A 27,825-nucleotide genomic window follows, 5' to 3' on the forward strand; every position below is an offset into this window, starting at 1 on the left:
ATATTTGACACACAGTATCTTCTTAAAAGTGCAAATATCTTTTATTTACAAAAGGACATGTTTATGTAGCCTACTAGTTACATCTTTGTGTTAATAAATATATGCATTTCATTGTTCTAAATCTGAATTTCTTATGTATTTGCAAGCTCATATGAACTAACAGTCACACTGTACCGTAGGGACAAATTCAAAATATTTCACATCTCCAAAAGTAAATATAACTAAGATAAAAGATAATTTATCTGTTCATTCTTCTTACCCAGGAAATACACATTTTTTTCACAGTACACTGTGTTGTTTTTACACGGAGGAAAGAGAAGGGTATTAGATTATATTTCGCTGTATTGGTCTTTTTATTATGTCTTAGTATGGATATTTCTAATAGGTATTTAACTTAAATATGCATAATTATGAAAGTGTAATATTGGTTTTTAATTACAAAATGCAAAAAGAATACTTATATGGCTCTTAATTTGGACTAAAAATAGTAGTTTCATGAGCTAACAAAATAACTGTTATAGTTTATTTAAAAAGGAGAACAACAATGCTAATGTTCCCTAGGACAGATTTCTGCACATATAAACTACTCCAGATCTCTTTCTGTTTGAACAGTTAATTATGTACTCATCTGTAGTTTTTTAGCTAATTAATTGCAATCACAAGATTTTTTAAAATCATATTTCCTAAAATAATTTGTCTCAAAATGAGAAGTAAACAGCTGAAATTATAATAGTAACACTACTCTTTGATATATAAAAATTAAGTTGCTGCTTCTTTTCTCTATGCCATCACTCTATAGCATGAACTAAGTTACAGAAAGTCTTGTAGTAATAACAAGAGGAACATATGCACACCATCTTGTTGAAGTAGATAGAGCAACAAAAAAAATTAATTACATCTTGCTTTCATAGAGCTGAACGGCAGCTGGTGTTTTACTTTTTTCTTGAGGTTATCTGCTTCCCATTAGACTGTCGCTCTTAAGAATTTATTCTGTTGTGTCAAAAGGCCAAAGCTGACTGCTAGGAGATGTGCAGGAAAGAAAATGTCATGCTATATCCTTTCAGTATGGCAAGTAAGTTCCTGATACTGTCTTAACCTACAGCTCATTTATATTTTAAGTTTAAAAAGAAAAAAGAAAAAGAAAAAAAAAGGGACTTGATACCAATACCTGGAACAAGTCCAAGAATATCATAAACTTTGGAAAATAAAGAAGGGACAAATCTTTTGAACTATCAAACAGGCTCTGTAATATATTGGTCTTCCCTGTCCCAAATCCAGTAGGATGTACCTAATATCAAGTGCCAAAGGAACAGAAAACTGAAGGCAGTGAACACGTTTAAAACTTCCCCAAGGAGTAGGTTTCAATTTTACTGCTAGAGAGCTATTTGTGTCTGAGAAGTATTTGTCCATAATGGAAATTGAGGTATTCTGTACTGGGGCATCACAAGAGAATAGAAGAATGCTGTCTTCAGCAAAGGTATCAGCTAATCTTTTGAATTAAGAGAAGTACTGGTAATGGTTTCAGTGTATCTGCATGAAACTTACAGATTGTTCTGGTGTGGCTGATAAGCTGTATGGATCTAGAAAACTGCATCCCAGAATACAGAATTCCTTCTGATGACAATTTTGAGACTCAAGTGTCCTTTTTTTCACTTGTCTCTAAGTCTAAACCTTCTGAAATGATGGTTTTTGTTGCAGTAAATATACATTTTATATCCAGATACCAGGACCTTGGTAAGATAGATGGCCCTTTCAGTCATACATAACTTCTCAGTTTAGAATACTATGCAATTAGCAATCTCTGCATATGTAAACAGCATATTATATAAAGATCTGCTACTACTAGAGGTTATACTGGGAACTTCTTTGTCATGAAGAGAGGGGACGGAACATGATCCTCAGGTTCCAAATTGAGAAACAATAACTACAGGTGAAGAAAGTTCACATGCAAATCCTGTAGCTTTGACACATCACAGACAAAAAGCACAGACTTATTTTCATTTTAGAATTTGTTTAGAGAAGATATGTCATTCTAATGGAGAAGAATGTGTAAAAATACTGGATAGGCAAATGCACTGCTTTACATGCAAATTCAGTTTTCTGATAGGAAGTGTTTTTGTGGAGTGTTGCTTTTTTTTTTGCTCAGAAGCTTGAAAAGGCATTACTATAGTTAATATATTCAGTATTGATATAAAAAGCCTATGAGAAAAAAAAATGTAGAAGAAATAAAAGGAAATGCATTTGACTTTCATGAGATTAAATAGAAAAGCCAAAATAAAATAAGTGCACATATGCAGTTTTTTTTTGTTGCTGCTTTTGTTTGTTTTGTTTTGTTGTTTTGTTTGTTTGTTTTTGTTTTCATTTTATTTGGGGATTAGGTCCACATTGCTATTTGTATATTTTCTTCTCTCAAATATGAGAGGGAAAATAGTAGTGTTGGTTATCTGGAAGTACCTTAGCAACTATGACACTATGACATACCTGTCAAGTACACCAGTGTCCTTGATAAAGCACTATTGCAAACAGTTCATGCTTTTGCACAGATCATGCTGAGAAGAGAAAAATGGATTGATTTTGCTGCAGACTGTCAAGTTTCCAGCTTTTCTTCCAGCCTCCATTATTCTAACTAAGTGAAAGGTATGAAACCACTTTATTTTACCTATCATTGGAGAAAATAAATAAATATCAGAACTTGGCTTAAAAAAAAAAAATCTGAATAAATTTTCCAAGTTTCCAGAAACAGTAATAATATTAGGTAACTTTTCTAATTGCTGTAGTGAATACATTCCAAGGAACTTTTACAAATAGATATTTCATCCTCTTCCTTTTCAAATATACTACATTCCTTGTGTTCTGATTTTATTTATGTCAGCTAATATTGATATTCCTCAGCTGAAGAATAATCATATAAAGCCAAATTCTTTTTTTTATAGCAATATACATTTTCTTCATATCTGGAAAAGAACAGTCTTAGGATGTTACTATGAGGAAAGAAAACAGACAGACCTGCTCTTACCTTGTTATACAAACATTTAATACATGATGGTCCAACTGGAACAGATGATAGGAAAATGGATGATGTGACATATTTTTGTGATTCCTGGATACTGCAAAACTTCTTGCACTTTTACAGACTAGCACAGAGTACAGTCACCCTGATATAATGAATGGTGTGAATCTCCCATCTGAGGAAAAGCTAAAAGCTAAAGCTCTATTCATTCGTTCTGAGTGATCCTCTGATACAGCTTTGTAACTGAGATGCTTTGAGTTTAGCCCATTCTTTTTTCGGGTGCCTTGAGATGGCAATGAAGAAGACTGTTTTGTCACACAGTTGTCCTCAGCATTCTGCCAATTTTCTGTTAACAGCTAAGCAAAGTGACATCTGTGCATGTGGCAGTTATCTTTAGTCTGAAACTATTTTTCTTAAATCAAAGCCTGAGGGCCTGAATTATCATTTCCCTGCATCTTGCCAATTACGGAGTATGAATTTTACACCCATTTTTGCTAATAGAAATTACTACTGAAATGAAAGACACCAAAATACTGAAGTACTAAAGCTTATAATGTACCATATAAATATTTGTTATTTTTCTCTCTGCACAAATTTTAAATCCCTGAGAATTTAGAAAATAACAACCTCTGTGGGGCAGATTCAAAATTCAGTCAGTTATTAGTGTAGTACCCACTGACTGAATTCATTTTTTTCATTGGTTATTATTAGGTTATTTTCTGAGTGGAATTTAATTGCTGAAATGTAGAAAACTAGTGTCACTTTAATGCTCTATGCAATCTCAATTGAACTCTGGTCTCTCCTAGAGAACAAAGTTTGGGCTTCCACAGAATCTGTGACAGGCCCGTGAAATCCATTCACATGTCTTTAAAAAAATAATTAAAATAGCTAAAATAGCTCTAGATACTTAAATTAATGTAAAGTTAATATAGTGTGTTTTCTAACTTTGTCTTATTCTCACCTCCACAAGCAGTACTCAGCATTACCCTTGTCTAGAACAAAGACAGCAAGAAAACATAAAGTGTAACCAGATTTACTCTTCCTAATTCTTATGAATACAGAGGCATTCTAAACTAAATTATTCTCATTTATAAAAAGAGGAAATATTATTTTCTAACAAATAGCATTATGATTCTTGGAAACAAAGGAGTTTACTTTCGATAGTAAAGTGATGACTTCTCAAAAACGTTAATAAAGAAATTGATTTGTTAACAGAGACAAGTGGTCAGATCCTCAAGTTACAGAAAATAGACTAGCACCATTTAAGATGTTATCTTTATGCAAATTTGAAAGAACTGAGAATCTGACTTGTGTATATAATATAGAAAAAAATATGTCAGAAACCTATAAACCTCTGTGCAAATAAAATGAAGAACTCACATTTGTATGTACATATAGGCAATACAACAGCAGTAAGATAAAGAGTTTATCTCTGAAATATTTATCAAGACTTCAATGTATTTATCAAGACTTCAATGTAAAATTTGGCATTCTTATGTAGAATTGTAGCAATTCAGTTGATCCTTAGCTCAACAAGTGAAAATTAGCAAAATGGAAGTTCTTCATGCATAGTCAGAAGATTTACTCAGAGAAAGATATGTGAAGGTCAGAATCTGTGTTTTGGCACTGCGTCAGTCATGCACAGAAACTGAATGACCTTACTGCACTCCAGACAAGACAATCCTGTCTGCATGACAACAATGAAAAACATTGTCTTCTGACAATTTCTGAACAATTCTAAACTTGTGCATGGAGAAATTGCTGCCTTATTCTTTAAAAAGTGAATTCAAAAAAAAAAAAAAAAAAAGACATTTAAAAATTATTTATTTCATTTTCATTGACCAGTTCCTTAAATTTCCTGAAAGGCAGCTAGGAATAAGCTTTTTTCTTTTCTAGTGAGTTGAAAAAAAAAAAAAAAATACAGAATAAATAGTATATATAAATCTAGCTAGAATTCATTGCAAAAATAAATCTGACATGTTCTGCTTTTTGTATTTTTTCCCACAACACTTTACTTTTTTCTAGATTCTGCAAAATATAACATTATTGTACAAACAACAGCTAAATACTATTACTGTTCCTCACACATATATTTTGTTGCAGTTATTCTATTTGGAAATTGCTTTTGGGTAGTGAAGGAAAGAACCTGCTTTTTCACCTGGAAGTTCCTAGTTGCAGCAAACTAATTTCCTCCAAGGATAGTTAAAGCCAGCACAGAAATTATATTTATAGATAGATATATAAAAATCAAACTTATTAAATACAGCAATATATTTACAGCTGAACCTCAATATTTTTTCCAATTGCTCATGATCGTGAATTGAAACACCAGTGATGCACAATATTTTATAGCAGCAGCTTAAGAAAAGATTGTCCAAACTTAAGTAAAGCTATCAGATAGGGTATCAAAAGGCTTGCAGTTCTTCTTGTAAGATGTTGGATAAACACATATATTTTTTGTTCCTCATACTGATAAAGAATCCATATGATGAAGTTCCATATAAAATATTAAATACACGCAGGCTCTCTGTCAGTGGATGGATACACAAAATTTGTTCTTTTTTTTGTTTTTAACGGATATTTAGCATGACAACATTTTAAATCCTTTCATATTTATTGTAAGAGTACGTTAGGTGTGGTTGTAGACAATGGTCATGTATGCAATACTAACACTTAATACACTCTAAGCTTCTAACTACAAACACAGGTGTGAGGGCTTGTTTATTTTTCTTTTTGTGTTTGTTTTAAGGAATCTAATTAAACTAGGGGAAAACCAGAGACTACAGGTAACAAACATTTTTTCATAGGTTAGGTACACAAAAGAGAATGCCATACACACCTTTAAAAAATGCTAAGGAATATTACAACAAGCAATCTTCCTCTCACAGTTCAATCACACAATTCGTGTTTAACTTGAGACATATTGTCTACACACAACCCCATGGCTTCCCACAGTGATCCCTGAGTTTTTTAGTTGCTTTTTTTTTTTTTTTTTTTTTTTTTTTCTAGGATTACTGCTGTGCTTAAGTTCTAACTGTTGACATGTCATTACAAGGCACTTTTATTTTCAACAGTTCCAACTTAAAATGGAATACAGAAATTTGGCCCAAGCCCAATGTGTTATCACTTCATGTTTGCTGCTCAAGGACTTCCAGGTAGTCAGGCTCAGCATGTAAATTAGCCTTGAGTTCAAAATACTCATTTTTAGTTTGTTCTAAAAAAACCTTTCTCGGTCTGGAGTACATCAGTGACTCCATTAGTTTTAGTTCCTCATGTGTTCCAGGATAATGTACTTCCATTTCAGGCTGGAGTTGAACAATATTTTTTCTTAAGTACTCTGTGATTCCAAGTTGCTGCAGTTCCCTCTCTTTTTCAAGAATGTTTCTGTACAAGCAGCTGGCATCTTGAAAAGACAGAAATTCTGCGGATTGATCTGCAGCCGTATATTTGACATTTGAACCAGTAAGTGGTGAACTATTCTCTCTTTCCAAGAGACTTCTGCAGAGATGTTTGGAATCATTAGTTGCATTCTCATTTTCCTCTACTTGTTGTTCAGTATGCTTTGGGCTGAAGGATGGGCCGTGATAGACCTGAACCATGGGAGTAATCATACGTTGCTCATAGAGAGCTGCAGCTGGACGCTCTGTTGTGTGATGTGTTGTTTTATGCCCATACATACTGTACTGAAGGTGAACTGGGCTACTATCCCGCATTTGTTCATTGGCTTGTTTCTTTTTACATCTTCGCCGCCGATGCAGAACAAGAACAACTATTCCTGCTGCACAAAATACAATAATTATAAATACAATTAGCAGTCCCAGTATTAGAACAGAAAGTGGGACAGCATCTGTAAGTGACTGCAGGATGGTGTCTGCAGTGTTGCTAGTAGTAGAAGTAGAAGTTGCTATAACAACAAAACTGGCATGAGTTGGTAGGGCAGGGCTGTTTATTAAATCTGGACACAAGACTTCACTGTTGAGGGATTTCAGTTTTTTTTTTTCTAAGTGTCCTGGAGATTTACAGAAAATGTCACCCATCATTGTACTCTTACTCAGCTTTTGTATCCATTTTTGCAGTCCAACTGAATCACACGTACAGTCCCAGGGGTTGTCTTCAAGTTCAATTTGTACCAACATATCCAGTTCATCCAAGACATTGCTCACAGGCAAATGAGCAAACTGGTTTGTTTTCAGATTTAATCTGGCAAGTGGCACCCCAGAAAAGATATGGGGTGGTAAAGTCTGCAAAAGGTTATTATTTAAGTAGAGGACCTTAAGTTTTGGCATTGTATTAAATGTCCCTGGTAAAACTTCTTTGATGGCATTATATTCAAGGTACAAGTATTCAAGGTGCTGAAGGCCAAGGAAAAGATTCTGACTCAGCTTTGTAAGATGATTGCCATTGAGATACAGTTTCTGCAGTCTAGTCAGATTCATGAAAACTCCTTCCTCAAGGATTTCAATACGATTGTTCCCCAGATGAAGCATTTCCAGACTAGCATAGTCCATAAGATCTGACTTAAGTAATGTCTGAATAATGTTTCCTGCTAGAATAAGTTTTTTAGGATTTGTAGGAGGAGGTCCTAAATCAGACAGGCTTTCAATATTTCGCTCCTGACAGTGCATAAGAACTCCTGAGAGCATATGGCTGGTGCAGTGACAGGGAATGGGACAATAGATTCCTGGAAATTGTGTAGTTGGTTTTGAAGTATGAAGCACTAAATTTGTTTCTTTAGTAGGAGCTTTCAGTATAGGAATGACCTTAGTTGACAGGTGACTATCACTTACAGAGGTGGTTACAACCAAGGGCAGTGACCCTGAAGGATCTTCAAGTTCATTGACAGTAGGAATGGGACAAAGCGATTCTTTTTTCAACCTGTTTAATATGCTGCCTTTGATAACTGGAGGACTATTGCATACAACATCTCCTATTATTGACTGAGGAGGCATGTTTTCCAGCCATGTCTTCAGCTGAAGCAAATCACAGTTACAAGCCCATTTATTATCTTCCAACTGAAGGTCTAGTATTCTACCGATGTGTTCTAAAAAGCCAACATATGGTAGTGTCTGTAACTGGTTTCCCCGAAGATCTAAATGAGTCAATGGCACAAAACGAAATATGTTTGGAGGAAGGTACTCAATAGCATTATCATTCAAAATAAGCACTTTAAGCCTACTGAGCTTGCTAAAGGCACTTGCTTCAATCACTGTGATGAAATTGTTGTCTGCTTGAAGAAATTCCAAATTTTCCAATCCATCAAACGTATCTTCTTTAAGTATTTCTAAAGAATTGTGATTTATATGAAGTTGCTTAAGAAGGTTGAGACCATTAAAAGCCCCAGGCTCAATATCTGCAATATTATTAAATCCAAGATGTAGAGAGATAGCATTAACAAGGCCAGCAAAATCATTCACATGTAGCATTGTCAGGCCATTGTTTAACAAATTAAGATGGAAAGGCCGTGATGGTGGGACATTTATTTCTGACACTATCTTGATGCCTCTTTCTTCACAGTTTATAATCATAATGTCATCCTTTTCTTCACAGGAACACAAACTCTGACAAGATCCTCTGATTCTAGTAAAAGATGTTTCTGACTGGAAAGGATCAGATGCAACCAGAACTGAACATACCACAAAAATCCAGAGCTTCATCTTGCTCAGCAGATTCTATAATAAAGAAAGGGTGAGGGGAGGCATGGAAAAAGAAAAAGCAACAGTCATGATTTCACAATTTGTGCAATTTGTGTTTTGTATGCTTTTTTTTTCTTGCTTTTTTTTCTTTCTTTTTTGGGGGGCAGGGAGAGGGAGGGGCAGGAAGGGAGATTGCTTATCCCTTACCTGCCCTGTCTCAGCTTTTCTTGAAATATTTAGTTTAATGTACTGAATCAAGAGACAGTCATAAGGAGTGCTTCAGTATTTTCATGCTGATACACCTCAGTAGAAGATAATCAGAAAAGCATTCCTATATATAGGATATGGTTTACCAATGTACAGAAATAGTAAATTACTGCCCCAAGCAATTTACATCAAAGCTTATAAATTTCGGATTATTTTTTTACGTCACCATATAACATTGCAGATTTTAAAAGTACCTTTCTAAGTTCAGCTTAATGTTGTCCAGCTGCTAAAGAGATGATACAAGATTTGGTTTCATTCAACAGTGTGTTTTAAGAAAAAAATATATATATATATATTCTAACAGGATAGAGGGAACTTCTCCTTTGATTCTGCATTACGTATGTAAGTTAAAAGTTATTTCCTCTGTAATTCTTATTTCTTCAAACTGGGAAGGAAGTAGACAAAATACTGTTTTTCTTGTAGATAATTTTTAATGGGCATAATGTAGTTCATGTATATTTAGTAAAAGAACACATTTTAAACCTCTTTAATACTGTAACATTATTATATAAAATATACACATAATAGTGTATGCAATTAAAGAAAAAGAAGAGAGAAAATAAACTGCAGCATATTTCAGAAGAAATAGGTGGGCAAGTAACAAAGAGATTATTTGGGGACTGATTATTCGGTTCCTTTCAATTATTACAGATATTAATTGACACAAGAATTCTGAAATGTACACTGAGTTAACTTTGCCTTACTACTTAAAAACTATTGGCAGCATCATCAATAAGTTATGTAACTTAAATTGTCAGCCACCATACTCGTCTCAAACTTTCAATACCTGAGAAATGCATCATTACTGTACAACTGTGATGTCTAGAGCAAAACGTACACATTTGAGTCAACTATATGTTACTGTTTGAAATTTGTTTATACTACTTTTTTCAAGTGAAGATTCTCTGTTTCTATCTAATTGTGTGAATGAAAATTTTTTCTTGATATGTGGGATGGAGTGAAATCTTCAAATGGAATGGAAGATTTACTACAGAACAACATTTTGGTGCACTCCATTCTATGACTGATATAAGCAGGTTTCTTAAGAAATCCAGATACTAAATTTCTATTAATTTTCAAAGTAACTTAATATAACAGAAAGTACAAAATGTCACTGCACAATTAACTATCACTACAGAATTAACCACTTCAAGTGTTAATTTCAGAAGGATTAGAGCCCTTTCTGAGAATATATTCAACTACATGCATGAGCATTCTCAAACTATGACCATATGTTTTGATGTTTCTCAAAAATACATTTTTAGTAATAGTGGTACCTTAGTAGAAGCACCTCTTCTCAAGGATGCAAGGACTTACATATGTAAGCACCTTAGTGCTCTGGTATGAGTGTTTTATACACACACACACACCAACAGTAAATGTATGCAAAGTGAACTGTGTTTTCTCCATTAGAAAATTTTGATAACTGGAAGCAGATGTGTGAGTTTAGAAGTAGTGACTTGTCGTGTTTGAAAGTGCCCCCTAAATACATGTCTGTTTCAGTACAGGAAATAATTTGTTTTGTCTCACAGAATAGTCCTTGAACTCTAACTGCATATGTTTACTATATCTTTTAAGTTGCTGTTTGGTTTTTTTCTCTCAGTGTGTATAGGGTAAGATACAACACAACAAAACTTTATTTTTATATAGATATTTTGATACAGATATTTGATATTTTGCTATATTCCTAGCAGAATAATGCTAGGATCAGAGTATGCTAGAAATTTATTTATGATTTATATTCATCAGTGTATTTTCCACTGACCCAAGGTAAAAGAACACAGGCTCTTTTCACAGACGCCATCTCCAAACCTACTGTATGACTAGCTGAACCTCTGTGTACAATTTTTTTTTTCCCCCTATAGAAATTCCAGCCTTGATCTGCATCAAATGCAAACTGTAGTTAAAAAATCCCTGGGGAAACATAAATGAAAAAAAAAAACTAATCTGAAAAGCATGTTGCATTCAAGCACATATTTAAAAGAATATTTATTAAAATGAAAGCCTTCTTCTTAGAAATGAAAATAACATTTGTTACCAGTTGGAAAGCAGTCACATTTTAATCATCATCATACTTCTGTGGACAACATTGCTAGAACTCTCTCACACACATAAACACACACACACACACACACACACACACACTTAGAAAATAATACAAGAATTCTTTTATTTTCCCTTTTTTAAAATTTTGATTTTGTTCTGAACAGTCAAGAACATCTGATGAAACTCTCGGTGGGCTATATCTGTAAAATGAAAACTGCTTTCCAGTGGCAGATGATCAACATGAACTCACAATGAAATAAAATTTGGTTTAAAAGACTTAGTAAGTTTGATGTTTTTCTGTTTCCTGGGGTGAGCTTTCTCAGAAAATTCTATCTAGTAACTTAAGTTAGCTGAGTTAATCTGCTTTCAGTAGGTCACTGTCTAACTGCATAATGTGTTTTTGCAGTATGAATTCTGAAAGACAAAAAATGTCACAGTGTTCTCTACAAAGCAATGTTGAATACTTTCAGAATTAATCACTTTACAGCAAAGAACTTACGTGATTGACAAGTAACAATCAACAACAGGTTCTTAGGACACTGAAATTGCTTTATTATTATTTTACATTTTACTTGGGTTCTATTTTTTGCTTGTTTTAATTCAACTATTAAAAAAAAAAAAAACAAAAACAAAAACAAAAAAAACAAGGAATTTCAAAACCTCCATCCTGGAAGTGGCACTTTCTAAAAGCCTTTAGGATTGTTTATTAATTTCTGGAGGGAACACAGTCAAAGTATTTAAGACAATTTTTGCACTTCAGAAAATAAAAGGTAACATCTATTCATTCCACCTTCAACTGACATCATGTCAGTGTTTCCTTAATAAGCATATTCTACTATTCAGATATACTGTTCACAAGATGAATAAATGCACCGGGAAGACTGTTTGCAATAAGAGTATAAACCACTATCATTTAACCTAAAAGTAATTCAAAATCATACAGAAAAAAATAAAACTAATTGGTACTGAGAAATGAATTTCTTAAACTCAGAGCTACTTAACAAACTGGAATATTTTACTTACCTGTACAGCAGTAAAACCCCCTGAAATGCTCAGTAATGCACAGTTGGAGCAGCCGTGTGAATGCAATGTAATTTTTTTCTGTGAAAAATAGATACTTTCTTCTCAGTTTATTTGCTGAAAGCTCTCGTGATACTACAGTCAAAATCCTTGTTCAGAAGACGAAGTACAAAGCGTACAACTGAAAAGAAAAAAATCCAGACAGAGTGCACATTAGACCATCCTGTAAGCAGTTTTCCTTTTCTCTCAATTAAAATTCACAGCATACTTCACAGCTATGCTGACTTTTCTGCATACAGTTAACTGTTTGCAAGCACTCGAATGCAGTAAACAAACAAGATGTTAAGCACAGCTTTACTTGATCACTCGGCTGGTCAGATTTTTAGATCCTAGCTGCTTCTGTGTTCTCTGTGCTCTTTCTAGTCTTTCTTGTTAGCTCAGTTTGTTATTAGTCAGATTGCCAGGGGCTGGGAGGTAGGCGTGAATAAAGAGACTTCTTGGCTTTTGACTCAGCCTTTAAGCCCTTCCCCATCAGAGAGCTTTAATCTGCCAGTGTCATTTAATATAAGATCTAGCTCCACCTTGAGACAGATCAGCTCTTCCTCCTGCAACGTGCAAACCTCCTTTTTTCCCGTGTCTAACTGAATCTGAGAAAGTAAAATTCAGCTACTTATTTTGTGCATAACTGTTAATTGTTGATTTTGTGAAGCAGTAAACCACCTACGGTGGCTCTTGTTCATTTCTTCTCTGAGACAGATCTTGCATTTAATTTATATCTGTAAATGCTTGCTTTAAATACTGTAAACATTTTAGACTTAAAGCACTTCACAAAACATGCCATAAGGGAAACACTGTCCTCTGCAAAATATGTATATCACAATTAAATGCAGGATTACTCAAAAATATAAATGAAACTGTACAGCTTAGTTCAGTCAACTCACTGTGACTGGAGTAGAAAATTATTTACAATTTTGTCTTTTATTTCTGAAAAATAAAAAAATACATACTGATTATGTTTGCACAGTGATTGCAGTCAGTCTTATTTAAAAATACCCCTCTTGTTCTGCAGGACGAGAACTGGGTTAGTTATAATTGTCTATTTTACAGATGTTATAGCACAGAGTTTTAGTACCTATCCATGTGAGATTCTGTTCTAATTCCATGAAATATTTCTTTGATGAGAAATGGTCTGTTCTCAGTGTGACAGCATTCTTAAATGTGTGTCTTCTGAATAAAGTATTAATTTCTTTGTGTTCATAAACAAGTGATTAGCAGACCCTGTAGGACTACAGAAAAATGTTTCATTCATCCAAGGAACAGCCTTCCTACACTGCTTCAGCTGAATTTACATGCTGTAAATGCTGTTTTCCTGTTCATCCTACTACCACAAGGCCACAGACATTTTGGTAAGCAACAACAGATCTGGTACTTGGGCATATTAATAATGTACAGTATATAATTTCTGATTTTGTTTGTTCTTATTGCATCCCGATTACTTTACAGTTTGCTTATTAGAGGCCCTATACCAGTCAGGCTCCAGTAACTCCTTTTGTGCTGATAGCCCTCCAGGTGAAAAGGTATAATGGTATATGTTCCATATAATGTACGTTACCAAAATTTTATCAAATATATACATACATGTATATTGGTATATATTTATAGAGGTTTGGGCTTGTTAGGAGAAAATCCTTTGTGCTTAATTTTTTACAGGTTCTCATACCTCATACTTGATTGAGATGGAGAATATCAGTAATTATACATTTGTGTCATAAATGAAAACAACTTTACTACACTTTTAAGTTAACATCCACTAGAGTAAAACATGATTACAAAAATGTTTCCATAAATCAACTACTAGAAAACAAAAATGCATTTCATAATCATATATAATTAAAAAAAAACACTGAGAATGTTTGTCATTTCTTATTATTCCTTACTTATTTACTAGATTTTTAAAAACATGGCTAATGGTTGTTTTTCTACCAAAATGAAAGAATCGTTTATTAAGTTATTATAAAGAATGTTTCTGGAAGTGCCTGTTGATGGATAAGACTGAACCGATACGAATTTTGCAGATTCCACTTAAAATGTTCATCTTTATCATTTTTATAGTTGCTCTGACAATGTTAAAATTTTTGAAGCTGTATAAATAAAATCTAAAACTGTCATGCTTACTTACTTCCATGACAGCCAAAATATTTTATATCATTTCTCTTTAATTCTTCACTAACTACAATATCTCCACATATCATAAGTAAGGAGACAGCAGTTCTCTAACTAATGTGTATGTTCTACAGAATTATCCCCCCAGGTACTGAATTTTGGAACAGATAGAGGTGGAAATTACAATGCCTTGTATTTAACCCTTGACAGAGAATGACTGAGTGCTATGTGTCAAACTTTATTAAATTCTATGTTATATGATAATCTGTTCAGGCGCCTATACATTACAGACAAAACTACTGACACAAACTACATTTTGATACAATTAGAAAAAAAACCCTCAAGGCTCTTCTGGAATACTTTGTTTGATGTCTGATGAAAGTCTTAATAATTCGTTCTTTTCAGGAAAATTTTGAAGACTACAGAGAAGTCTGTAAGAAGTAACAGAAAGCCATCCTGTCAGTCAGAACTTATAAATACAGTTACTTTGGAGAATGTTTTTTTTTATAAGGAATATAAAATGTAGTCATTAAACTAATGTAGTCATGAAGTTTAAATTTACAGATTGAAATGCTTGAAAACATTAATTTTCTTGGTACATTAACAATAATCGTCATGTAAATATCACATTCCCTAAAGGATTTTAAAGAAAAGCTGTGCTGAAACTTTTATTATTTTTGTTTCATTTTTCAAACTGAAAAGTTCTGTGTTCCTTTAAATTAGTTGCTGGATTGAACAAAAACAATCTTACTGTACTCTTAGTAATTTCATAGAATATGATATAGTGGGTATAAATAGCCTTTATTTTAGGAACAGGTGACACTAAACTGATTTATGAAAATAATTCGTACTTTTTCTTTAGTGCACCTACTTTATTGTATTATTTATCTTACTGGAAGTGTGCAATCTGTTATTTAACTTCTATTATTTCCTTCTGTGCAATAGATCTTGAATCTCCTCTGTATTTCTCCTTTGTTTACTCACTGCCAGAAAACTCACAGTTATGCACAATGTAGGGAGAGTTTATTATCAAAGTTAAATTATCCTAACCTGTTCTGAGAAAATCTGTATTCTTCTCACCCCCCTCTCTTCCTTCCTCTTCTCTCCTTTCTCTCCCACTTCCCCCTCTGTCTTCCTTCTGAGCTTGGCAATATTTGAATGGTGTCAATTCAGAAAGTAATGCCTGGAGGTGACTGGTCTGGAGAGAACAAAAGTCACCTGAGTACTTGCAGTCTTCCATTGTGATGAATCAAATTCATACTTTTTAGATGTACTTGGCTTGCCAATTACCTGAGAACCAAACAATTGAATTCTGATTTGACATTATGTAGTATGCTAACAGCCTAAAAATCTTTGTAGCACTCCATCTGTGATCCATTATCCTAACAATCTTTGCAACCTTTGCAATTTTTGTCCACTGATTTAGCAATAATTTTACTGTAGTTTTAGAGTCAAGTAATGCTCTGCATTGCCACATAGGCACTGAAACTTTTAAGACAGTTTGTTATAAAGCACTTTTTTGTCACGTAGGAGAGAAAACCCAAAGTGAAATCAGCAGAAGAATTTCCCTTGTTTTCATAGGCATTTGACATCTTTTATATAATTACTCCTAACCTCTTGGCAATATTCTTTAAAATACATTTGTATGAAGAAATAAATTAAAATATAATTATAATTTAATATATGCTACATATGTTCTATTTACTTTTCCACTGTTAAAGAAATTGTGTAGTTTTCAAAATTAGTAACAGAACGGTTCTGTCCTGTGTGCCATAGTATTTTAAAATAAAATAAAATAAAATAAAAAAATAATGTCTTGTCTTCTTGTTCCTAAGATGGGTTGTAGACAAGCACACACATACACATACTGTACAAATTTATCATGTATTTTGAAAACTGTAATTTTTCAAGATGTTAACAGCTCCAGATGAACTGATAGCTTGAAATTAATTTGTTTTTAAATTTTACTCTCAGAACACAAATATACAGATATACTATGTTATAAGCATTTACAGGAAAAGGGAACAAGGAAAAAACAATCACTAAATGTGTTATCACCAAGTGGAACAAAAGATATGACAATTTAAATGTTTTTCTGTTTGTTTCTTTTTCATGTTGAAAAGCATTGGTTTTAGTTTTTTTCCAGTAAGTCTAAATAGGAAACTATCAAATAGTGGAAAAGCTGTGTAAAATATTAGTATCTTATTAGATGCAAATTAGGTTCTACATGCTGAGTATGCCTAAGCCTGTTCATGATAATAATGCCTGCACATAGCCTAATTGTAAATTACATGATACTTCTGTTCCACAGAAACTCAGCCAACATAGATTATACTTGACAGCTTGAAGAAATGGAAACACCTAAAAACTGTACTACAATAGACAGTCAAGTTTAAAACATAATTCACTTTAAAATACCCAATGCATTCACATGAGGATGCTATGTCCATATTCAGGGGAAAAATGCATAGAAAAACATCCAAGCAGGTCTTGAATAGCTCTAGAGAAGGATACTCCACAGTGTCTCTGGGTAACCTGTTCCAATACACTGTCACTCCCACAGTATAGAAGTTCTTCCTTGTGTTTGCATTAAACTTCTGGTGTTCTAGTTTCTGCCCATTGCCTCATTCCATTGCACATCACTGAAGAGTCTGGCCTCATCAACTTCACTCCTGCACTTTAGAATATATTGTCTCAACTTTTCATTCTGCCTTGTAGCCACAGTTCTTATTTCATATTATTCATATTATTATCACAGAGCAAACAGAACCCATTACAATAATTAAATTTACCAGATTTAGGACTCACTCCAGAAATATTTAAAAGCTTTTCTGTCTAGCTGGGAAGAACATACAAATGCACATCTGCCAATGATTTCATTTTGGCTTCTGTTCTAAAATAGACATTTATTTTAAGAATTTAACTTTTAAAGATATGAGAGTCATACTGACCACTACTGAAGTTATTATATTAAAAGAAAAAAGTAATGAACTGAATAAGAAAGTATACAATTGTTCATGGGTTTTGTATATTTTTTAATTACAAGAAGCTAATTTTAAAATTTTTGATGAAATTTTGTTGAAAAAAAAATACTGTTATATCTCAGCTCATTTTTGCAGAAGGAATGTCAAGTTTCTCTTTAAAAAACATATATCTCATATATACGAACTAAGCACTTGGGAGGTATTTTTTTGATCAGTTAAGCATGCTATATCTATAGTTTATCTTGTAATTTTGATGATAGAATTATAACTCTAACATTGAACTCATTAGGCTGAGTTCTGTTTATGAAGTAAGAACATGCTTATGTATCTTTCTTCAGTGCTATTTTCCAAACGTTATTTAGGCAAATGTTGAGTTTTGCTTTTTTATGCAGATATACAGGCAAAGTGAACTTGAGCAGTGTGTGCAAGTAAGAATAAAATCATTTTGTTCATATACAACATATATTTGTATTTATTCATATGAAGCATCTTATCTATTTTATTTAAATCATGAATCTGTCTTGCTTATATGGGCTAGGAAAACCATTAGTACAATAGAATCGGTCACTTTGCCCCTGTAAAAATGGGAAAATCATGGAAAATCCTCTTTATAAAGATGAAAGAAAATTTCATTTCCTCAGAGGTGAGAGATGAGAGTGGGAATATTTCCAGTAAAGAAAAAAGCAGAAAGTAGGACAGGAAGAGTGAACTTTATGTTCTTTTTTGCTATTGAAGAAGATGAGAATAGGGTGAAGTAGTGACGTTCTTTATTGAGACAGTCCATCTCATCTTTGTGGTCAAAATGATACACACATTTACTTTCTCTCAGTGATACTGCTAAATGCAGTATATACTTCCAAAACTCTATTTGTGCTATACCCTACCTGCTATGTACCTTGCTTACATATAAAGCCTTTTATGAGCACTTAAACTATCCTTACATTTAATACATTTATCTCATTTTCACCTGAGACTTTACAGATTAATGTTTGTTCTAATAACAACCATATACTAGCATATGTGCGAAGCCATCACAGACCATGAGCATGCGTGACCTTAGTAGTAGGACAGCTACTGATTCAGTAGCTGTTCTCTTGTACTCTGTTTTGGACTCAAAGTTTGCTGTGAGTTTCCTTATCTCAAAGTTTGTATGAGCCATTTAGCACTCTTTGTCTCAAGTTTTACACGAAGGCCCATAGCCACTTCCTGTCTTGCCAGACCTGCCTATGCCCATTCATGAATGCCAGGGCAATGAAGTTAAAACTGGTTCTGCCAGAGTCCAAGGTACAGCCAAGCAATCTCTTGGAGAGTGGTCCTTGAAGGAGATCAACCACCTGAGAGGGGATGCACTCACCAACATGTGCTGTTACCTAGCAACCCAAGACTGACAGGACAGTAAAAGGACTGTTAAAACAAGAGAAAGGGGAAGTAAGAGGAAGAAAGAGAGAGAATTCTCCTCATCAACCGTAAGACATCTTGGATCAATGGAATGCCACTGGAATCCATAGTGATGATTACTTCTTGCTTTCTGTAGAGAACCTTGCTTTTATTTCCTATTTTTTTTTTTACTATCATCTGCCTATTCTTTCCCATCATCCTAACTATGAATTTGTGGTAAACTGAGAGAATAACATTTGACTTTTTTTTTTTGTGTGTGTCTTAGTCACACTCTGGGTACACAGCATGAATCAACTCACTTCTAATAACTGGGGCAAGTCAGAGATCTATGTAAATTAGATACTAGGAGCAAACTCTTTACTATGAGGGTGGTGAGGCACTGAAACAGGCTATCTAGATAAGCTATGAATGCCCTATCCCTGGAGTTGTTCAAGGCCAGATTGGATGGAAACCTGGGCAACCTGATGGTGAGCATGAGTTAGTGGTTGGCATCCCTGCCCACGGCAGGATTGTAGGAACTAGATGATCTTTCAGATCCCTTCCAAAACAAGCTATTCTGTGATTTTTTCTGTGATTCTATACAATGCTATGAGGTTTATGTATAAAGTTGCTATGGAAATACTACTTTCATTATCTGAAAACAGCAAATAGCACTAAAATATCATGTCAGCATAAAATACTTCACGTTGGACAGATCATTTAATGTTAACTTGGAGAAATCAAGTACTCACTTAATGCTACTTCTTTTTTTTTTAGTTTCAGCTGGGACGGGGGGGGATGGTGAGCAGTTGTTTATTCATCACTTTTTTATACATTTGCATATATATGTAGTCATAACCATTTTCCTTTTCCTTTTCTCTATCTAAGTAAATAGTTTTATCTCAACTCACATGTTCAAGTTTTTTTTTGTTGCTTTTTTTTTCTCTCCTCCATCCCACTGGGAAACGGGGGATTGAGCGACTGTGCAGTTCTGAGCCACCTATCGTTTTAAACCACAACACATCCTGGATTCTTTCCTAATATTTATGGATGGTCTGGCAAGCATAGACACTGATATCACACAATTAAAAATAATGACATAACCTAGTTTTGAAATAAGTAATTTTAAGATAAAAGGTATACCATATATAGTACTTGATATTTCTTGTTCCAATGGAGAAAGCAGATAATGAAAGCTGGCAGTTTATGGTCTTCAAAAAATGTCACATCTCTGACATTTCTTACATAATTTTGGAAACACTTTATTGTTGAAACTATTATAAGGAAGAGTTGTCTCATATCTGTTTAAAAGCGCTGGCAACTAGTTGTAATATGGACCAAATCAGAAATCTATACAGAACATAATTTGAAAGTCACAGGTCTTCTGCCCACAATTGATCAGAATTGTTCAACTGTCAATTTAATTTTCTCAATATACTGGTGCAAAATTATATTGTTTAGTATGTCTAAAACACAAAGCAGACAAGTATTGTACATCAATGAGCTGATGCTGTCACATCAATTATCAAAGTATTGAGTATCTTCACAGCCATTCAGCATGTGCACATACATTCCTTTAGTAATCACTAGACTCACTAGATTCATTAATCTAGAATCACTAGATTAATGCAGTATACCAAATTGACAGAGATGAGCAGGGGGGAAAACAGGGGAAATATTTTAAAATAAAAGATCAGGAATTTATTCCAGTTCAAGTATACTGTGAAAAAGATAAGAAAATAGAGACCTTGAGGAGAGTAATAAGAAATCTTACCTGCTTGATTTATATGTTGATGAAGCATAACTGATTTTCCTTCTCTCTGTTTACTTTGTAAGTTCTATGTAATAGCTTCTTACACACTTCCAGATTTTCTATTTTAATTAATTTCCAACACTGACTGGTTTTTTGGCAAAATTTCAAAATCTATCTCAAGAAATACACCACTTCTGTTAAAGCAGTGAAATGTATCCAATAACATGATGAGCCTAAGAGAAAAGGTATGGTAAAGGTCATGTGGAATCAGTTCCTGGTACCATCTTAATTTATATTGGTCCCAAAAATAATAATCATGTGCACGTGAAAATAGATGACCCCTGGTATGAACAACAAGGCTAATTTTGTTTTCAGAGCTCAACATCTTTTTCACAGCAGCCAAACAACATGTCAAACTGAATCATAGCTTCACGTTAACATCAGAAATCTTTGCCATTCTGTCTATATATATAAGTAATAATCTTACATCACAAAACAGGTAGAATATATGGTGAACACATTATTATGCAAATATTTATCTCAGGGTAGAAGAGTGTTTTGGATCTATAGAAAATGTTGTAAGGTTTCACAGAATCACAGAACTATCATTTGTTCTAGTTTGTGACCATTGCCCCTTTTTCCAGTTGCTGGGCACCACTGAATAGATCAGGCCTCATCTGTCGGGAATAACCCACTTGGCCAGGGAAAACCTGCTGATAAACCTGGGGAAGCACACCAACTCAATATGAGTGAACAGCTTCGTTTATTGGTAACCACAGCAGACCTTATATAGATACAGAACCCGAAACCATGGTTATAAACAACTCTATAAATCACATACCTAGGGTACAGTGGTTAGACAAGCATGTCGAAGGAACAAAGGCGAGCATTCCAGAAACCTATTCACCAAGCACCGCTGCTTAGGTACAATCTGTGCTATATTCCAAGCATAAACTGTCCCTGGCTCCTAAGCCACGCAAGCTAGTTCGAGCCGTCCCTGGCTCCTATGCCACGTAAGCTAGTTCGAGCATCTTCTAGAAACCCAGATTCAGATACAGAATAAAACCCACTGCAATTCCCCCCTTTTTATTTTATGGACGCATCTCAAGATATTCCAAGGAGCTATGACCTCCTTGCTCCTTAAGCCAATCTTGAATGAACTCATTCGTCGAAAACGTTGTACTAAATACCGGCATGGCTCGAGGGGGATCGATTGCCCTTTGAAGACAGCCATATACAATTCGTCCACATATAATTATCAATAGCAAGATCACTAACCATCGCAAACCTTCTTTTATCAGGCCGTATGCCCATGAGGAAAGGCCTGGAAAAGTAGAACGAAGCCAATCATCTATGGGATTATGATCTTTACTCACAGATTGCGTGTGATTTAGGAGCCAGCGAATCTGCTTATGTATGGAATCACTATGATCAGACAAATTAAAACAACACATTCCCTCAAAATCAGTACACCCGCGTCCCTGCGCTAACAGCAAAAAGTCTATAGCTGCTCTATTTTGCAACACCGCGTGCCGTAAACTGTCCATGTCCTCCAGCATTTCTTCAAGGATCTGGGACGTAATATTGCTTTGTTTGACTGTCCAACATGCCAATCGCTCAATCTGCTTCAAGGCTTGTGCAGCCGCCAGACCTGGTGCTAGGATAGACGCAAAGATGTTCGCAGTGACCGTCCATAGCTGTACCTCGTCACGACAATCCTCAGTCAGAATCACTGCCGAGCGTTGATCCCTCAGGCGGTCGTCTCCAGATAGCATCCTGTTGATGTTCATCCATTCCGCTCGCCGTGGTGCAAACAAGGTTAGCTTTCCTAAATAGCAGGGTCCTCCTACTATATTCTTAGGTACCCCAGCCCATGCCCTATCCCCACAAATTAGAAATATACCGGGGGGAAGGGCTTTTGCTGTATTCATATTGACTAGGGTCTCCAGCTGTATCTTCTCTTGTGCTATCTGCAAGCCGTTTTTCTGTAATTGCTCCTGTAGGAAAACTTCTTGTTGCATAGTAAAAGGTTCAGATTGAGCAAACAAAATATCATCCATGTAATGATAAATGATAGCATGAGACCAAGCTTTTCTGACCGGTGCTAACGCGTAATCAACAAACAACTGGCATAAGGTAGGGCTATTTTTCATCCCCTGCGGAAGCACGACCCATTGATAGCGCGCTGCTGGCATGCTCTTATTGATTGCTGGCAATGTAAAAGCAAAGCGTTCTGAATCATCAGGGTGAATTTTGATTGTAAAAAAGCAATCCTTCAGATCAATTATTAACAGATGCCATGACTCCGGGACCATTGATGGGTTTGGCAATCCCGGTTGCAATGCCCCCATTGCTTGCATTTGATTATTAATAGCACGCAGATCATGTAGCAGCCGATATTTCCCTGATTTTTTCTTAATCACAAAAATAGGAGTATTCCAAGGGCTGGTAGAAGGCACGATATGCCCTTGCTGCAATTGCTCTTGTACCAACTGACTGGCATACTGCAGGCTTTCCTGTTTCAACGGCCACTGATCAATCCAAATGGGATGATCAGAAATCCATCGCAATCGGATCGGGAAAGCCCATGCAGTGGCCGTTAGGGAAAACCTGAAGACTACAAGACTAGCTAGAACGAAGCTAGCAAAAGTTTCCTCTCTGCCCTGCTTAATTGATAAATATGATGGTGTCGGCTTTGACGTCTTTACCATGTTATATGCATCCCGCGCCAAGTTCATACTTTCCATACAAACCTCAGGTCCCATCTGGACCTGAATGTCAGGGCAAGAAAACATATTGCTGCCTGTCAACTGATCAACCGTAACCTGAAACAACGGGTGGTGCATATCCTGCGGGGTCTGTGCAGACAGCTCACACAGCCGCCGCCAATGTGCTTGCCACAACATCTGCTCAGAGGGCTTCATAATCATGCGCATTATAGTTTTTATGTCCTCCAGAACCAAAATGCTACTAGCCCACATATACGTCAACAGCTGTCGAGCCGGTTCACTATGTAACCCATGCTCGGCCACTGTAGCCCGCAACTGAAATAACATTTTCCAACCGATTGGCACATGTACCCCATGAACCTCACCATCCGGTCCTGCATCATAACGAATTGGAAAAGCTTGACTCACAACCTCCACTATATCCATTTTCCCCTGATGTGCGGCTTGTTCCGCAATCTTAGCCCAATTAAGTCTTGTAATCCGTCTATTTTTCCCTATTTGAGTAACATTGTCACAGCCCTTTTGTTCATTTCTCCTTGGCAAAACCCCCGCCGGCACAGGTGCAGAGGCGAGTGGAGGGGGGGGGGGGGGCAAGTCCCCATTACCTTCCTCCTCAGGGAATAAGTCGGGCTCAGAGTCCGACTCTTCCTTTCGTGGAGCGCTGGGCAAAACATAATTATCCAACTTAACGGGGACAGGGATGCCCATAGATGGATGAGGGGGATCCTGGATTCTCCCCGTAGCCGTCCCAACCCCCAATTGCTGAGCTGCCTGACCGGCCATATCCTGCTCCACCTTATGTCTCTTAATACAGTTAATAATCTCTCTCCAAGGCTTCATCAATTTCTTAGCCTCCTTTTTATCATCAATCACCTGATCCCAAAGTATATCACCACACGTATGCCACTCATCAACATTAAATAAGGTTCCTGCATGCAAGAACACCCCTGCCGATCGCCCGAAATCTAAAACGCTCGGTACCGACTTTAAAACTCCCGTATCCACCCCGCGTTTTTCTAAAAAACATAAAAGCAATTGTTGGGCTACCTCCCGCTCCATTCCGTCTGATGGAGATCCGCAATCCGCCTTCCGCGGTCGCGCTCAGCTGGCCAGCTATTCACACAGGTTTGCCCTCCGAGTCTGCCCCGGTTGTTAACCGCATAAGCCTCGCAACGCCAGGCACATCAGTCAGGTCCCTGTTCGGGCGCCAAATGTCGGGAATAACCCACTTGGCCAGGGAAAACCTGCTGATAAACCTGGGGAAGCACACCAACTCAATATGAGTGAACAGCTTCGTTTATTGGTAACCACAGCAGACCTTATATAGATACAGAACCCGAAACCATGGTTATAAACAACTCTATAAATCACATACCTAGGGTACAGTGGTTAGACAAGCATGTCAAAGGAACAAAGGCGAGCATTCCAGAAACCTATTCACCAAGCACCGCTGCTTAGGTACAATCTGTGCTATATTCCAAGCATAAACTGTCCCTGGCTCCTAAGCCATGCAAGCTAGTTCGAGCCGTCCCTGGCTCCTATGCCACGTAAGCTAGTTCGAGCATCTTCTAGAAACCCAGATTCAGATACAGAATAAAACCCACTGCACTCATCCACTTGACTCCTGGACTCCTGTACTTTAGATATTTAGATCATCAGTGATGAAATCTCCTCTCAGTCTCCTTTTCTCTGGGCTGAAGAGGTCCAGAGCATATGGGAGAGACTCCAAATTTTGACATTCATTTAACTGAATCTGCAGTTTCATTTGGCACATATTAATCTATATGTTCCTGCTTTCCTATTCTATGCTTTGTATTGATGTTCTTATTCATGCTCATAATATTTTGATATATTTTTAAGAGTTACAGTAATGCAATGAATCAATAGTCTGGCAATGTTTGCTAGAAATACTCCACCCAGTTACAGGTGTTAATATAATTAATTTTTTTTGTTTTGTTTTGTTTTTTACTTGGATTACTGCAGAACAAATAACAAAACTGAAACATTAAAAACCACCCACAGTGATAATGCTGAAAGCCACCTATCTAAGTATGAGCGTGGCGATGAAAATTAGAGTTGATTATAATTAAATAAATATCTGTGATTATTATCTTTATTCATTTTTACATTAAGCAAGAAAAATATTAAAGAAATTTGTTTCTGTCTTGTGTGTCAGTAGTTCTGTGGAAAAAATTGAGGTCATGTAATCAGTACTTAACTGTACCTGTGGTTGCGAAATATGACCACCCAAAGAGAGAGATATTGATTTATAAATAATGAAATAATTTAACCAGAAAGAAACAGGAACAAAACAAGTCCTTGAATGTCTTTTCTGCATTTTTGTAGCCTTAGAATGAAACCTGCTCTCCAAATTTTGTTACACTGTCAATTTGTAGTTTTCCTAGACAATAAATTGAGGAAGATGGACAAAAAAGTTGCTTGAATTTGTGAAAGAGAACAAATTCTTGTGTACCTAAATCAGAAAGTTTTTTAATATATAGGCTTGTTGACTTATTAGGTAGGAAGATTGTCTGAATTAGTAGTTGCTTCACTGATAAGTGCTCCATATAAATAGATTACGGTAGTAGGTTTCAAAATATAGAGAGTATTACTCACAATCAACATTTAGTTACACTATATGAAATTACTTTTACTTTTTCCATCTTTGATTTTAAAACAGTTCTTCTGTTTTTAGAAAAGGTTCTTTCTGAGATTGCACTGTGTATGATGCACCCATGTACCTTTTGTACTTTTTTTTCCACTGAAAATTTCATCCAATGGTAGCTACAAGCTTTTGCACTATAAGGTAGCTTCCCAGTGTTGAGGGAAAGGGTATCTAAAGTAAATTAGACAGTTTTCATGAAGAAAATCAAATAGGAGGTAGAGAAAGATAATCGCATTCTAACTCCATGTTTTTTAACAATTTTTTTTTTTTTCTTACTTATAGACAAGCTTTTGATGACATCTACATATTTCACTGGAAAAAAAAATTGAGCTTTGATGTATGTACAAATTCAAGCTACCAGAAAAATATGGAATTTACATCTTTAAAACCTGCTTCAATCTATACATTAATTAAGATATCTTGCAAATTTATAGATTCCATTTCATATTTTCAACACAGGAATAATAATTGAAATATCATAAACCACTGACTACCAAAAGATTTCAAAGCCAGATAAATAATCATTATGTACTTTCGAGGAGCTGTAAGTTCATACATTATTGATACGTTTTGATGTGCTGGTAAATGATGTGATGTAACATATCAACAACAGAAATGATAAAGTAAGCCATGACCATTGAAATATAAAACCAAAATCAGTAATGAACAACTATCCAAGTTTCTATTTATAATATATGAAAAATATTTAAATTTTATACCTTTAAATACCTTTAAATATTTTGTGGTATAATACATATTTAAAGGTATTTACATATAAATTTATTATTTAAAGGTATAAAATTTAAATATTTTATGTTTACCTTTCAGGAAGAAAGATGTTGCAAAATAGAAACCTGGATAGTTGTTCATTACAACTGATTTCAGCTTTTACAAAGTAATCTGATTTCACTATCTTTATATGCAAGATTTCAGAAGTTTCTTTAGTTGCTAGTCTTTGACAACCTGTTATCTATTCTTTTTTCCAGTAATAGATAACAATAACAGTAATATTAAAACAATACTGTAGTTTAATGCTATTTTTATAGAATCATAAAATGCCTGGGTTTGAAAGGGACTTTAAAGATCATCTAATTCCAAGCCCTCCAATGTGGGCACGGTTGTTGCCCACAAGATCAGGTTGCCCAGGAACGTGGAATCTAGTAGATGTTTCTGGAACGTTCTTTCTGTTACTGGACAGTATCTGGGCTTCAAGATACTGTTCACTGCTATTTAACCTGGGTGTATAGCTGTCCTGGTTTCACAGAATCACAGAATCACAAAATGTCAGGGATTTGAAGAAACCTCTAAAGATCATCTAGTCCAATCCATGTGAAAGAGCAGAAACACATAGATTAGGTCACCCAAGAACACATCCTGGTGGGTTTCCAGAGAAGGAAACTGCACAGCCACTCTGGGCAGCCTGTTCCAGTGTTCTGTTACCCTTACTGTACAGAAGTTTTTTCTTATATCCTATTTCCAGCTTGCACCCAATGCCCTTTGTCCTATCATTGGGTGTCACTGAGAACAGCCTGGCTCTGTCCTACTGACACACACCCTTTACAATATTTATAAGCATTAATGTGGTTTCAGCTGTGATAGAACTGATTTTCTTCATAGTGGTTGGTATGATGCTGTATTCAGGAGAAAAACAATGTTGATAACCCATCATTGTTTTAGTTGTTGCTATGTAGTGCTGTGCAGAGTGAAGAACTCTTTTTGTACTGTTGTTGCTTTTTGTACTGTTCTGTCTTTGAAGAGGCTGGTGTGCACAACCAATTTGGAGGACAGCTAACCAAACTGGATGAAGGGATATTCCGTACCATAAAAAATCACATAGAAATAAAAAAAATGGAGGGAGTTGATTGCATGGTGGGGGGGTGTGGGGGGGTGGGAACAGCCACTGCTCAAGAACTGTCTGAGCATCCATCAGTGAGTGTTAAGCAATTGCACTGTGCAACACTTGTAATATATACTATCATAACTGTTACTGAAGTATAACCATCACTCTCACTATTCATATAGACAGTCATTTCATCATAGAAATCAGTGGACTTGCCAAAAATATTGTTAATGCTAATTCAGTTTTAATAAAAACTACATAATAGTATTTATTTTACTAATGTTATTGTCTTCTATTATGAAATGATGGCTACATGATTTATGAGGCAGTAGAAGTTT

At 35.4% G+C, this 27,825-nt stretch overlaps 1 protein-coding gene across 1 annotated transcript; it reads right to left on the reverse strand.

Annotated features, from left to right (window-relative positions):
* Positions 1–6,138: 6,138 nt before the first annotated feature.
* Positions 6,139–8,678, reverse strand: SLITRK6 (SLIT and NTRK like family member 6; the record flags this gene model as incomplete). The annotated part of the gene is made up of 1 exon (XM_079538819.1): positions 6,139–8,678. The coding sequence occupies exon 1, from the start codon at positions 8,662–8,664 to the stop codon at positions 6,139–6,141; it is 2,526 nt and encodes an 841-aa protein (XP_079394945.1). The 5' UTR covers positions 8,665–8,678.
* Between the last annotated feature and the right edge of the window lie 19,147 nt (positions 8,679–27,825).

Source organism: Tetrao urogallus (assembly GCF_951394365.1).
Source record: "Tetrao urogallus genome assembly, chromosome: 1".
In the NCBI taxonomy this organism is placed as follows: domain Eukaryota; kingdom Metazoa; phylum Chordata; class Aves; order Galliformes; family Phasianidae; genus Tetrao; species Tetrao urogallus.